General features: G+C 37.2%; 1 protein-coding gene across 1 annotated transcript in view; it reads right to left on the reverse strand.

Annotated features, from left to right (window-relative positions):
• LAMA1 (laminin, alpha 1) overlaps positions 1 to 16,212 on the reverse strand; it is an 82,097-nt gene that overhangs the window by 31,004 nt on the left and 34,881 nt on the right. The window contains 13 exon segments of the mRNA XM_009879979.1: positions 543 to 641; positions 3,442 to 3,584; positions 4,546 to 4,739; positions 4,993 to 5,079; positions 5,983 to 6,104; positions 7,787 to 7,924; positions 8,057 to 8,177; positions 9,169 to 9,296; positions 10,144 to 10,329; positions 10,939 to 11,118; positions 11,478 to 11,621; positions 12,526 to 12,762; positions 15,346 to 15,482. Of these exon segments, the coding sequence (XP_009878281.1) occupies positions 543 to 641; positions 3,442 to 3,584; positions 4,546 to 4,739; positions 4,993 to 5,079; positions 5,983 to 6,104; positions 7,787 to 7,924; positions 8,057 to 8,177; positions 9,169 to 9,296; positions 10,144 to 10,329; positions 10,939 to 11,118; positions 11,478 to 11,621; positions 12,526 to 12,762; positions 15,346 to 15,482 (1,916 nt within the window).

The raw sequence follows: 16,212 nt of genomic DNA on the forward strand, positions 1-16,212 counted from the left end.
TATACGCAATCAGCAAATGAGATGTAATGGCTGAAATACTATTGTAGGTTTTCTACCTACATTTTTTGTGTTAAAACTGAAAAAAGAATACAAGTGTTGTCTACTTTTCATGCGGATTTTCAACAGATTTATTTCTCCTGAGATCATTTTAAACACAATATTATAGGTATCAAAGACTTTTTGATTAATATTGAGCTATTACATAATTGAATAAGCTCCACATGTTAAAACCAGTGAGAAGATAGTATCTCTCTTTCTCCAGTTTTAGGGCCTTAACTGATCAGAGGACAAAAAGCTTCTGAACTTTAACAGAAACCATATAAATCTCCTGTACAATATCATGAAACACTGTAGTTTGCAGAAGAATTCTACAGACCAATTAATTCCCCTCCTCAGAAAGCCTACAGAATGGACTGAAGTCTTTCATGGAACTCTATAGATTTAAAATAATTTCTAAATAGATCTCTGTCATTTACTTACCATGCTATGAAATCTCAAAGGATTTCTCCAGAAAGGCTATGAATAAAGAAGCCAGCACATACCTTTTCATGCAGCTGATCAATTCTGCCTGATAAATTCAGAAGACTTTCTTTTGCTGTAGTTAATGAGTAAACTGGATCTTCTCTAGGAACTATAGACCCCTACAGGAAACAAGAAGAAACAACACACTGTAATTTAAGGACTTTGCTGTGTGCCAGAAGAGTTCTGGGAATAAAATAACTATGCACACTATTTAGATTATTTATATGTTTTAAATGACTGATTTGCAAAGCACATAAGATGACATAAAGTAATTACATGCAAAGTGCGTCATTTCTTTGAATAAGAAAACAAGGATCCAGCCACGTTTCAGTTGAGTAAAAGAAGCATAATTTCTCCTGATTCTCAATTTCACCACAGTCTGAGCTGCCCAAATAAGCGACTTTGAGAAGTTTCAAGGTCCATCAAATTAAATGCTTCCACCCAGTCCCACAGCTGCTACTGTATTGGCAGCTGGTCTTGTCAAAACACCTGTGTCTAGGGTATATCTGTGACGATGACCTCGGAAAGCTCTATGTTTCCATGTCAAAACCCTCAGCTTTCAGCACTCAGGAGTTCAAGATTTTAGCCTCCCCAACGCGATAACTTAACACAAGCAGCCCTGCGGATCCTCTCACCAATAAGAGAATAAATAATAGGCTGTATTTGGCTTCAAGGTCACCTCAAAACTGTTCTATATGGCAATAAACAGGCCATTGTACCCAAGCATATCATATTTGATACACTCAAGGCCTGCAACAGAATACCAGTTCTCTAAAGATGCAAAGAAACTTGAGGCATCTTTTACAATGAGAGCAACTCTGGAAAAGGTTATTTTTAGATTTCAGATGTTTCAGTCCCAACCATTGTAAATACCGAGTAAGTATCATTCTGCCCAGCTTTTTAAAGTAATACACAAGGACTATCCAACAGCCTTGTGTCAAATGTAAATTTCAAAGTCTTTTCCCCAGGATGAGGAAAGAACAAGTGAAAGAGAAACAGAAGCTGAAGCTCTTGACCCTCCTAGGATAAAGCACAAAGTTTCTTTCCGAGCTCAGTTCAAAAACTCAAAATGGGACAGAAAGTATGTCTAGGTATGTCAGGAGGAGTAAAGCGGGAGGCTTTAACTAGAAAAACAGAACTACTGAAGTCCTCAGATGGAGTGTAATGAGAAGCAGATGAAACAATTTCATAACTTTCTCATTATTGGAAGACCCACACCTAATGCACAGAAAAAGACGAAATACTAGAGCTCCTGAGGCACAGACGTAACATAGTGCAGGGGACAGCCCTTCAGGGAAGATCTGTAATTCAGACAAATAAACTTGGGGATTTTTTGGCTTCTGGCTACAGTTACTTTGGTATAAAGCAAAAGGGAAGGTAATCTTTGATTAGCCAGAAAGAGGGGAATACCTGTTTCCAGAGAAAAATTACATGACTGCTAACTTATCCTTCATGATTAAGTTGTATAAAAAACATTGTGGTCTTACATAAACAGAACTGACATCATAGTCACAAGCAGTTTTGTATCACTTTTAGCATCACACTTTCAAGAGATTGACAGCTGGTTTTGATTTGATTTTAATATTATAAAATGTATATACTAAAGGAGAAACTTAAACAATATTTGACTTGGTTTTATAATTAAAGTGCTAAATAAAAGCTACATATTGAATAACGTTTATGGTCCCAGAAGATGATGCTCCTATTCAAATACAAAACAATTACAGAAAGCAAGTCAATTGTATCCTTAAAGTATTACAATAATTCAATATGTTTACACCTTATGACATAAAGGAAGGGAAGCATAACTGAAGCTTTATAACTAAAATGTTACCAACTAAAACTGAAGGATAAGAGTATCTCTGTTGAAGCATAAACATGTAATTTAATCAAGTTTGCCTTCAGATATTGTAATTATTAACATTTTGAAGTACATCGATTAGAATTGATTCTGCCTTACATCCTAAATAGAAGAAATTTTAATTTAAACTCTTAATTTGCCAAATCCAGCAGCAAAAGAAGGTTCAAATTATTTTGATTTTGTTGTGATATGGTGGAATACAAAGAAGACAGCTTTGTTTCTGTCTTGTCTTGCTTGATTTATTGCTGAGCAGACTCAATAAATGTGCATATTTTAGTGGTCACGGAGCAGGGAGGATTCTGTTTACCTCTGACTTTGTGCAGAGACCATATGAACTTAACGCTCAGCAAGAGTAAAAGACGGTCTAGAAGAATCACAAAACGTGGTATTTCATGCTTTGTTTAAGGCGAGGAGGAGCTGGAAGGAAAGCTTGCCATAAGCAGCCTGAAAGTGTCAAACACTGAAACATTCTACCTAGCTTTTGTGTCCTGAGTTGGAGGACAGTTAGGAAGGCACTTGGACTGCCACACAACCAAAAGGAAAGCAAACTGCTACATCCCAGGCACCCTGGCTAATGGAGAAGCAGCCTGCCAGACCCCTTCCTCCTGAGAACTCTAGGGGAAACAGCCTCAAGATCTATGCCTTGGCAGCTCTTCAGCAAAGGGACCAAAAAAAAGGGAAAAGACCTAGCCTGATCTTTCTATTTCACTGCTGAAAATTATTCCCCTTGCTTTCAGCAAGTCTGGACAGCCTTAGGGATGCACATAATCCAGGTGAAGCACAGACATACAGCACATTCAATAATCACAGTGCTGATTAAAAATATATTCATTCATTTATTTTAATGCTAGTACAACAAAAAGAAAGTAATACAGGCAGATAAATAACTTAAGGTAGAGTTCTATACCAAACATAATGGTCTTAATCTGGTACCACACATAGACACATTCAAGCCCTGAACTTCAGGAAGGTTTCTGTTAAATTACTGACACGCATGACAGGCTGCAAGTTTTGCTTTAAACGTGTGCTAAGTATCTCTACTATTTTTTTCATTTTACCTTCAGATGTTTTGTTGCATTCTCCAACTCTGACAATATCCCATAGGGCACACGAGCAACACCAGTGAGGTTCACTGAAAGTATGGCTTTGTTGAGATTATCCAAACTGTTTAACAAAACTCCTGTGCAGTTGTCATCACAAGCTAAATAAGCATTTTAAGAGGAGGAAGCAATATTAGTATTCAAAAGAAGCCACCAAATACTGAAATTTATTTTGATTTACACAGTATGTGCCTTCACCTTTTGAGTTAAGAGTGATTAAGTATAGTAATTTTGAGTATACACATTTGTAGTATTGCCCTCCCCTTTCAACCCCAAGAGTGGACCTATTCCAAACATTCAAGCCTTATTGATCCTGCTGGCTATTGAGCTGCATGATATATTATAAGCTTATAAGCCTGTTTAGCTATATTGCTATATATATAAATTCAAGGTGATGCCACTGACACTCACCCAAACAGGTTAGGAAGACAGAAAATTCAAGATTATACAAGTGTAATTCAACATATTCCTTGGGTTGTTGTTTTTTTGTTTTTACTTATACAAAGCAAAATCTGAGTTATAAATCCCAATTCATCGTAAAAGCAGATTACTGTACTTGCTATGTCTTTCTGCTATCCACCCTCTCATAAGGAATTACATGACTAATTATTGGTGGAGAATGTCTACATTCCTGGGATAACTCCAAAAGTATTATTACAGCAACCTCACATCCACAGAGTCAACGACACAGGAATTCAGCATTTTCAAATAAATAAAGGTGTGCTACAGACAGAAAAAAAGTATTAAAATTATATTTCCTTAAACTTGTCTGTAACACTAAATGAGCCATTTTAAGTATTAACTGCTTGTCTGGTATTATGATTTCTACTGTAGTTTTCTCTGTGTTCACAGAATGGTTGAGGTTGGGAGGGACCTCTGGAGATTACCTAGTCCAACCTCCTCTGTTTTACAGAAATATTAAGTTGTTAAGATTTCTTTCCTTTCGTAGAAAGAATAAGGCCTGACATCATAAAAACATTCAAGGAATAATCACGTGCACATAAATATCACTGGAATAGACCAAAGCCCACTGGGAAAGTAAACAATTTTAAAAACACCTACAAACACACTCGTCTTCCACAAGAAGATGTCTCAGTTCACACTCCTCACAGAGCTGTCCTGTCACGCCTTGCTTACAGAGGCACTGGCCAGTTGCACGATCACAATTAACATGAACAGAACCACTTGGATTGCACCGACACGGATGGCAACTGCCACCAGGAAGCTGAGGGTCACCATAATAGCCAAGGGAGCATCTACACAGGGAGGAATGGGACACTGAACATCAGGTGATACTCGAAATTAGATGTTATATTTACCTTTGAGAATCACTGATAGGTTTTTAATCAATGGCTTCTTAACAGTAACAAATCACCCTAAGTCCTTGATCACTCATTCATATATTTATTTATGAACACTGAATAATCTATTCAGAGTACAAATATGGCTCATACTAATCAAACTGTCCTTGGGAGTTGGGGATAAATGGGATCATAATGTGTAACTCACCTTTCACAGTACTGCCCTTCATACCCTGGGAGACAGGCATCACAGTGGTAATCCCGAACACCTTTCAGGACACAAGTGGGACTAAAACTGGAGGAAGGATAAACAAATACCTGCTAGCATATAAATGGAAGACCATAGAAAGACAGAGAACACCTTCAGCCACAGGTTAAATATTGTGAGCAACAGCATCCTCTGTTCAGATGCAGTGCTCTAGAACTTGCACTTTAAATTATTTGTTTCTTTAAAAGTTGGCTTTCCAATGCAACACCGTTACTGTATAATATCCTAAAGCACCCTATGGACTTCATTTTAAAAGATAAGACAATGAAAAATGGATGCTGCTTGATACGGCTATGGTATATATCTGACACTTGCATGAGAACACCAGAGTTGCTAGACTCTTATTCTGATTCAGTTATCCCAAAGCAAACAGCAAACATGCTTTTCAAGCTTCTAGAGAAAAAACAGCCAGCACTGCATTTTGATTTTTAAAATATGAAGTTAACTATTTGTCTACCAAACAAACAGATATATACACTTCAAACAAAAGAGTACTTGTTCTTCCCCTAGGATTGATCTCATGAAAAGTTCCTGCATTGACTGGAGGTGGCCTGAATCTTTGTAAATACAAAAGCATTATTTTTCGAATGAAGAAAGAGACCCACATTTGAAACTAAATCGTGTCAGAGCAACTAAGTCCATTACCTACAAAGCATTCTATGTGGCTGATCTACTCTTAGAGAAAAAGAAATTATTTATCTATCAGTTAATCGTTTTATTTTAAAACCTCAGAGTTGCGAATAGCTGTGAACAACTCAGAATGTAAGCTCCATTTACCAAAATACGTAGAATTCAAATGTCTAAAAATTAAGGATGTGTAATGATAATTAACTTCTGTTGTCATATCATGGCGGGAGTAGGAGGTGGGACAGACAGCACAAGAAATTCTGAATGCTAAAATATACATTGGATTTAGTAAGATCTGGTTACCTAACAGGGTTGGCCCTGGGACAGGCACAAAGAGAGCAGTCGTTGACAGATCCAGTGACTTTCCCATAGTAGCCTGGGGCACAAGCACTGCAGTAATCACCAACTGTGTTATCTCTGCAGTTCTGATACACAAAAAGGAATTCAGAAAGTTTAAAACAACAACAAACAAGAAGAACTTTATCTTCCCCCCAATCAATAAATGTATACAGTTTCCAACAATTATCTCTAAATGTCCATTGGTCAGCATTCTCGGAGTGGAGGAACCTTCTACGCAAAAATAAGCAAAATGGCAGCATATTTTCTCTTACGTGAGTGCCCCCCCAGGCAGGCTGCCCTAATTTCTGTTCTAAATTTCCATTAAGGTTTATATATTTCTACTTCTATTAACCCAATTCAGGCCAGGAAACCACAGTATAAAACAGAAAATCCTAAAAAAAAAAAGCGGCAACTGACGGAAAAATTAAACAGGATAGCTGGATGAAAAATATAAGTCTCAACATTTCAGCAAATGCATTTGAATGCTATACACCAAGGACCATCCACAGACACTATAATTTGTCAACAGTACTGATCAACAGCCAGTGATATTAATATTAATGCACTAAATTGGTATTATAAACATAATTCAACTGACTAGTCTCCTAAGTGAATAAAATTCAGTTTCTCTTTTCCCTTTTTTTCTATTTTCCTTTTTTTTGATTCATATTCTTGAGAGTGTGTATACTTTAGAGGTTAGTTGAAGACAGTAAGCAGTAGCAATGTAGCCTCCTATTATATGGGAGCAGAAGACAGAGGTGAAAACTATCTCTTTTGCCTACACGACTCAGCTGGAAATGTTTAAGTAGCAATCTAATACGTGGGTGACTTGCTACCTCTGCAACAAGAAGCTTAGAGGAAGAATGACTAGCATTCACCAGTGTGAAAGATCAGCGTGTTTTTGCCTTGTACAAATGAGAATCGTAGTTCTTACTCATGCGAGACATACTTTAGACAAACCTGAAAGTGAAAGAATGGTTTAAAAAAGCCTGAAGGACTAAAGAAACTCACTTTAAAAATTGTCTTCAAGAATGAATTCAGCAGAAGTTGACTTTGAACTGACCAACTCACCACTGGAAAAACTAAGAAACTGAAAAAACTTTAGGAGATAATACTGAGCCATACCAGAGAACAGACTTAATGTGCCTTATGTGGTTAGCTGAGAATTTGCTGTCCACAGGGCTGTCAGCCCACAAGAGAGAGGCAATGTGTTAGTCAGATGTGGCCCCTCTTTGCAACCTTTCGGATAAAATGAGAGGAGTAAGCAAATTAACTTAGCTGAGGTATATCTTTATACTACTTTAGTCTCCAGGAGTTAAAAAAGCCTCACTTAAAGCAGACCAGAGGACTCTCTTCTGACAGACAAGAATTTGATTTTGACCTAGTCTGTGGTGTGGTATGGCTTACTGATTTCTTTACTTCTTGTTTTGTGTAACTAAGCACACCTTCGCCAGACCAAGGACAGAAGCCCAAAAAGTCTTACAGAAAAACAGATAAACTGAACGGATACACGAGTTATATTTAAAGTAAAATTAAAACTAAAATAATCAATGATTTTGAAGATGTCAGTTCCCGAAAAGCTTGATAATATTGCTGAACAGACCCTAAGGGAAATACTACTCAGATTTTCCATTCTTCAGAGTTGCAGGAGGAATTATACTGTATCCAAATAGTACAGCCATATACTTCTCCCAGAAACTCCTTCCATAGGTTACTGCCATTGTCTGCTCAGGTGAAACCAATAGAAAAATGTATAAATTGTACATACCAAGCACTTTCCAGTTTCGGGATCACAGGTTTCACTGTGGTTGTTGCACTGACATGGCACACAAGGTGTTATCAGAGTGTGAGGCTCTTTTACACTGAGTTCTGTATGCTTTCCCCTGTAGTATCCTGGAGCACAGCTCTATTTGTAAGGGGAGTAAAGCAAAAAAAAAAAAAAATACGATCCAGTTACAAACAATTCTAAAAGGCATTTAAGTAACTTTTCTTATTATCTTACTACTAGACACACAAAATGGATTCAGGGATTCTGTACCTGACAGGACAATCCAGCATAACCAGGAGGACATCTACATTGTTCTACAAGATGAGCTCTGGCTCTGCCTAGATGCATTTCTTCAAACTTCACTGCAATTTCCATTGAGATATTTGCAATTCTACAAGATATATGCAGAAGACAGCGTGAATATCTAGAGAAGTCCGAGCACCAAAACTGAGATCCAAACACTTATGCTTCAAGGTCAGGGCTACCATGCATAATCTCCCTTGATTCCCTTTTCCCCATGCAAATATCTCAATAAAATATGAAAATGCTTTACATATTTATGGGATTTCAGGACCTACAACAAACAAATCAGAAGTACTTCAAAGTAATACAGGCTGATCCCATTGTTCTGCAAAACTTGACAAACCCACCATACACGAGTATGTATTTCTGTCTCAGAAACACTAGAGAGAAATACATCTGTTTTGTCCCACAAATTTTTGGACAGAGCTTACAAAAATATAGTTGAGGGCTTGTGAATCAAAAATAGTCCAAGCCTGGAAGTGGAACCACACTTCTTCACAACTGTGAAGATGTAGAGATATTGGGCTTTCATTGAATGCATCTCTACTTGTCTTGTTAGTTTCCAAACTGACAGATGCAAAGACTATATGCCATCTCCTCCCTCTCATTAGTAACCTAGTTCTGTTCAAAATGGCAGTAAAAGGCTACCGTTCTGAGGTGGGAATATTTTACTACCACTACCACAAAGAAGTGGTTTACTACCACTGTGCATAAAGCTATAGGAGAGACCTAGATTGGTATAAGCCCAAGAACTCAGGGGATGATGTGTTTCAATTAAAAAAAAAATAAAATTCAATACCCATAAAAATAAAATGGGAAAGAAATAATTTAGAAATCATCTAACTGTATCAGCTTTTCTGTCAAAGTAAGCAGCAGAGATATTTAGTGTTTCACAGAAAGAATTAAAGACACATTCTGCTGCCGTTATAGGTCATAAATGTTTTCTTATCAGAGGAAGAACAAAAGTCACAAATAGGAAATTTGCAATTTCTCTAATTTGAGTTAAATATTTACTGTATAGCTCAGTTGGGACTATTTCTAGGTTAAATTACAGTAAATGCAATTGGAGATTGCTTTACCTGCTTTGCTGTAATCCTTGGCCATAAGCTGCCTTGATAAGGATATATTCAACATTGCTTAGCACAGACATGAAGTCAGAACGTAAGACAGGCTCATCAGATACAGAGTTAAAATACCTCCAAGAATCCTAGGGAAACATAACACATATTAAAACCATGAGCGTTCAAGCTTAGTTCAAGGTAATGCTCTGTTCCTCCTTACGTGTTTTTTTTTTAAATGCTGTCATGGTGACTACATCTAAACTCTAGGTCCCAGAAAATCGAAAGTCTTGCTCCATATTAGGAGAAGACACAGTTTTATATTATTTCTCCTCTCCTTCTCTTCCCTGCACTCAATTTCCATGACCAGTTTCTACAGGAAAGCAGTCAAGGCCTGCTGGCAGTTTCTTCTGGCTAGATCTGGAGAACCCAGACAGCCAAAAGACCAGGACTTCACAGCACTCATTTTATGTGCAGTTAGAAACAGCTGCTGTAAATGTGTCCTGCCTCCTGTCAAGAAGACAGACTAGACCTCACCACCGCCCCAGTCAGCAGAGAGTCCCAGAGACCAAAGGAGGTCATCGTTATCTCCTCTGAAACTGTCCAGTGGTCACTACTGCAACTTACTGCTCCTGCTAGACTAAGATTCTTGCCCCATGTGATGCCCCTGGTCTTGAGCAGAACATACATGCTACAAAATTACGAGACTGCCTGAGAATGACAATACCTGTCTGCCTCTCAGTTATCACTGAATTCAGAGTCTGTGTTTGAAAAGCTTGACACATCAACACCTTCAGCAAGTGGAAACAATGTCAAAATGTTATTTCCTGTTATAGCACAGCCATTTTTCCCTAAAATAGATGGACTTTAATCCAAGTGCTCTATTTATTCAGCCTATTTGACTATGCATTTTTCAAAGTGTTTTCTTAAATATATAGAACTTTTCTGTAAAAGCTTGAAGAAAGGAAATAGTTTCACACCAATGTTTTGGCTTACCTCCTTCATTTCTACTTCCTTGTCAGTTCTTACTCCGTTTTCTGGAGAAGGGATGTCTACATAGATGACCAACTTGCTGGTGTGACCTCCCTTCATTAGGATCTGTGGCTCAAAATTTGAGGTTCCAAAGCCATCCAAAGCATAAAAAGCAACAGTGTATCTCAGCTTCCCTCCATAGGCCATGAGCTGTTTTGGTGAAAAATTACTTTTATTTATTCCAAGGTTAGAGCTACTAGCTGAAACTATTTTAACATCATCAGAAGACTTGAAAACTGCCAGTTCTTTGAAGAACTGGCAATAAAACATGAAAATTGATCTAAACTCAACAGGTTTTGCACCAAGGTTAAATGCATATTTCTAAAAAGCAGTCTCAGATTCTTCTTTTAGGCCCTTTCAAGGTGTGCACTCAATTTTCATTTAATTCCTAAGCAACAGAGATTCCATGATCTATATACTGAATCTAGCATCAAGGCTGAAAACTCTTTCAGGTTTCTAAAGTAAAATTGAATACATCACTTTTTCCCCCCCTACACGAGTAACATGGTAATTAAATATGGGTGTTAACAATTTACAAGGTCAAGAAAAATCTCATTAGGTAAGGGTAATGTAAACATACTGTTTGTGCTTGCTATAAATAAGTTAAGTCACTGGATGTTTATGATATTATGACCTACAAGAATAGAACTAACACAGAAAAATGTTATCAAGATAAAATGACTATGCTACAATAAAGGAGCGACTATTAGACAATAAAGAAATTATCTATAAAGCATTCTAATTACGTAATGATCTTACCTGGTCTCCCTGGAACTGCTGTGGTAACCTCCAGTAAAACGTTTCTGTATTTAAGTATTTTCTGACTATGGCAGCATCCAGTAAAACATCAGGAAATTGTGAAAATACTCCTTCCACTGTTCCAGTTAGGTTACTTTGAGCTACTACGTGCAGAACGGACTGATCTGGAGTCAAGGTTATCTGCAACACAAAGAGCAAAAAATTCATTGAAGAAAAATATTCTCTCTCAGTGTAACATACAGTTTTAATTAAACAATTTTAGCTGCTTTGATATACTCAATAGTCCATCTTAGAGTAATAAATGCCCAAATAAAAAAACTGGGAAACATGTTTATTTAAAAAAGCACAAGGTTTCAAAAATAAGACTATAACCACTTTCAGAAATAAGACTATGACTAGTGGCTGTATGCCACTGCCTCCATAAACAAGCCAATTGCATTCAGCCTGATTCATGAAATGTACGCAACCTTAAGCACACCGGTGTGGTACCTAACACGAGGATAACCCCAGTGACTGTATATTTATGCCACTTTACTTACAGGAATTCTCACATGATCTTCTAGTTCAGAACAAAATGTGGACATCCCGAAACAGAAGCACGGAGTACAACCTAGTGCATTGTTAGCAGACAGAGCAAAAGTTCCAGGTTTACACTCACTGCATTGTAGACCAAATACATTTTCCTGGAGGAAACAAATAAAACATAAAAGCACACCCATGTTACTTTGCTAGCTGAATGAAAGATGGTTCTTTTTGGAAGAAATACTAGTTGCTATGTACACAACAGGAAGTCAAATATTGTACCTATTCTGTTTTCCTATGCAGTACATTATTTTTTCATTATTTTCCAATACTGTTTTCTTTTTAAAAAAAAAAAAAAAGAAAATGGAACCTTCAAGCTAAACTCATGTATTTGATTTTCTAGCAAAAATTAGCAGCTATACATTTCCATTCAAGACAGAAAAATCCACCCACCCACCCCCATGCTGGAAAATGGGCTCTCAAAGCTAAAGGAACTGCTCAGTATGAATAGGAATCAGGGGACCTATTCCCAAGTGTCTGTTTTTGCACTCAATTCCCAACTGGCAAGTCTAACTTTAGTCAGCTAGAAATTACTTTTTTTGTGATTAGGCATACAATGGGTCTTGATCCTGACTTCTTAACACGCATCCACATCAAATTCCATGAATTCTTTCTAAAAGAGAACTACAGTACTGTGCCACAGTAATGTTAGGACCACAAACTGGAAGTAATATTACCTGGCTATGTAAAACAAAATATAGGAACTCAGGAATTTCTGAAAACAGAAACACCACCACCATGTTAGTTACTATCTCTTCTGCCTACAGCCGGCTTTTGTCTGTCCTAAGTGGGCAGTTTTTAACACAGCTGACTAATAATAAGACCTGTTTAGTGCTGGCACAGAAAACCCTTTAGGGATGATTTAGGAGTACTTGGAAATGTCTCAAAGAAGAGATGCAGGTTGCATTTTGAAGTCCTTTCAGCCCTACATCTTCCATGACTTTTAAGTAATAAATGACCAGAAAAACCCAATGCTGTCCCAAAAGCGTCTGAATACTTCAGTACCTTGCAGGTACAGATGCCAGTTTCTTCTTCACAACCACAAAGTCCTTCAGTGTCATCACACATCTCCGCTTTGGTTCCACTCAAGTCACAGTCACAGGCAACACAGTCCGGGTAGTCCCTGTAGCCCAATGCACACCTGGAACAGTCTTGCCCTCCAAATTCAACTTTGCACTGGCATTGACCCGTCAATACATCACACTGGAGACTGGTTGAACCAGTGTCACTACAGTTGCAAGCCTCAGATAAAAAGAAGAAATATTGATAAATAGCAGATCTTTAAAAACAATCTTGTTACAACAGAAACAGCACAGTAAATTTAGAGTGGCCCTTAAAACTCAGTGTTTGTCAACAACTACTGTTCAATAATAAAAGGAAAGAACTTCCACACAGGGTTGTTGGGTTAGTATTTGAACAAAGAACTCCATTTCCAGTAAACATTGGCTGGCAAAAAGTAAGAAGCTCTGTTGATTCCCAAATCTGTGTTGGGAATTAAAGAAGCTGAAGAAACCTGTTCCAGGAAAAAAAAAATCCAAAAGACTTTAAAACATTATGTATTGAGTGCAGCAAGTAAATTAAAATAACGTTACATAAATGTTGGAGGAAAGGAATCCATAAGTACCATAATTGTATAAATATGATAAAACCAAAAATCTTAATACTGACATTCTTTTAAGATTTCAAGAAGCATTAATAGGGCCTACATCTTGCTCAAGCTTCATCTACTATTTGATGAGAAACTAAGAATCTCATTGCATCCACAGCACGCACTGCAGCTCAGTACCAAAGGAATACTGCTCCCTGGCAGAGCGCATCCTTCTTTATGCAAGAAATAATTTGAACCTGTTATTACAAATATGTAAAGTGGATATACTAAATTTGTTATTCTTTTTTGAAGCAGATCTAACCTTCAGTCTTAATTTCATATCTGTGGTTACTTAACAAGACCAATTTTGCTCTGTGGTTATTTCTAACAGTGCAGGCAAAAAGTACATTCCATCTGTCACCTGACTGTGAACATTTTCCCTGAGTCTTCTTTCCTTATCACCTCTGAGATGAAAAGCCTTACCTTGTAAAGCACTTTACACAAAGACCCACATCATTATGTATCCGTTAGCATTCTTCACAATGAAGAGTTTGTTGCTCACCTTAGTACTCTTTGTATTAAGTAGTTTTTACTCTAGCAGCAAGCACTAAGTACTACGCTGACTAGTCTAATACACTTTATGACCGAACAAGCGGACAACTGTGACACACAGATATCATTAAAGGTCTACAGCCCTGAACATCAAACGCTATTTTAAGAATCACAATAGAAATAATTTACATGGATTTCAATCTCTATCTATATGTGATAAAGATAAATAAGGACGCTAAGGTACAATTAACTGTGCTGCAGCACACTTGAAAAGGGTTGTAAGCAAAACATGACTACAGCTCTGCTCCATCACTGCACCCAAAAATGGATATCAAATATCAGGAAAACTGCAAGAAACGGAGACAGATGAAGTATCCCACTAATGCAGTCTGTTGCAAAAAGCAGACCAGCTGGGCTTCTGATAGCATCTGCCCCATTTCATCCCTGTACAAAGCATGCAAGAGCCTTTCCAGGGTTTGCCAGTAGACACTGCACCGTATCTCAACCTGCCACAGCTGACTAGTCAGCACAGGGCAGCCTCTGTTGGGACCGTTTCCAGCAGATCAGTATTGTTTAGTTAACAGTATTGTTAACTAAAACACCTTAGTGTCATTCATGTTAGTTACTGTGATGCTGTAACCAAAAGGAATGCTAAATAACTTCCCAAAAGGGAGCAGTTACATATTTAAACTTGATCCTTGGCAAGTGCTGTGGAATCACCTTATGAAACACTTCAAGGGAAATGCACAGGGACCAGCACATTGTATTTGCAGAACATTAGGTAAGAATGACAGTGGCTGCTAGCTGAAAAAGCAGTGGTTTAAAGCGCAGCTGCCAAGTAAGTTGCTATAAATCACTAAGATGGTAAACTCTCAAGAGATATTATAGGACTATTTTATCATCCTTACTCTAAAAAATTAAAGAGAGAAAAAAGAAAACGATTTGGCTGATACTTGTACTTGTCAAGTACATACTGTGTATAATGACAGACCCTGTCAAGTTGATTATATTTGTGGTTTCTCCATTGAAATTACCCATTACATTCATGTAATTCTGAGGCTTTTTATAATCTCAACATTTATAAAATAAAAATTGGCCCAGTGCCACATCTGTCAGGAATTTATTGCACGAGCCTAATTGAGTAAATGGTTGCTACTCCTTGGATCTGCACTGACTTGGCATTTTACTGCTTAATCATAAATATTAAGCTGAGATAATGGCGGTTACCATTTTTCCATTCATGAAACATTAACTACTTTACACCATTTTAATTTTAAATATTCAGAAAAAAGTCTTTCAAGATAAGCTAGCTTTTGTCATTCTTAAAATCATATCATCACTCCTTGATTAGCACAGAAATTGTTACTTGTTGCTATGTCTGCTTTAGTATCACTATTTAAAGCAATTAAAAGTTAGAATACACACTTCAAAATTTTAATATGATTTATGCAGAACAGCCACTCTGAGTGTTCAGTTTTTTCAAAAACAGTTTTCTTAGAAGGTTCCTCAAACACTTTACAGTCTGATTATTTTTTTTTTTTAACTTTTTTTTTTTAACGTATGTTGCACTAATACTTTGAGACAGAGAATAAAGATTGAAGCTTTCAAAATAAGAGTCCAATTCTCACATTAGTACAAGGCAAATTGCTTTTAACAGCCACAGCTTTTCGGCTAGCCTATCATACCTTGCAGCCAAGTTTAGGAGAGAGTCCCCAGTGATTTTCTTCACAGAGTTCACATTTTGGTCCCTGAGTGTGAGGGGGACAAATGCATTGGCCAGAATCAGCATTACAGTTGTTCTGAGTATGAGCACAGTCACAGGCTGCAAGAGAAATAGGACTGAATTATTAATTTTATCCTTGCTTTAGCTACAGAGAAGAAACTGCAAGACCACTGCTAGTATTACTTTTCTTAATTATGCAGTACAGTTTATCCATTCCACTAGGAACTTGCCATCCCTAACCACTGAGAAACACATTGTGACCACAGTGACATTTCATCTTTTTATTGGAAGCCAATTATTGCTTCTTGACACAGCCTGTCTGGTGGTTTAACAAGCAGGGGAATCAACAAAGCCAAACAAAACTATTGTGGAGAAGAGTAAATACGGAAGAAAATCTGTTATAGAGGATACAAAACTCATCAGAAGATATGATAATGTTCTCAAGAAGGTGAAAGGACTAATCTCAGGAATTAGTACTTTTCAAGAATTATTTAGTGAATAATAGGGATGGATAACTATTTTTATGATAAATAAAGTGCTTCCTGCAGTAGTTGGTTAAGAAATGCAATACTATTCTTGTTAAAAAGCAGAAGTTCAGAAAAGTGGTTTTATTAATAGTTTTAATAACATTTACAAAATTTTCGCGACTGAAGTGGTTAAAGGTACCTAAGGGATCTTCTATCCTCAGTAAAAACACGGTATATATATGTTCCAAAACATAATCCTATCACATCATCTCACTGCAGATTCCATATTACTATACAATTTGAGGTGTGAAAAAAAATATGTTTGTCAGGTTGAAGAAAAGGTAGGCATTCCTTTAGCTATA

Source organism: Charadrius vociferus, unplaced genomic scaffold, assembly GCF_000708025.1.
Source record: "Charadrius vociferus isolate BGI_N301 unplaced genomic scaffold, ASM70802v2 scaffold202, whole genome shotgun sequence".
Lineage (NCBI taxonomy): Eukaryota > Metazoa > Chordata > Aves > Charadriiformes > Charadriidae > Charadrius > Charadrius vociferus.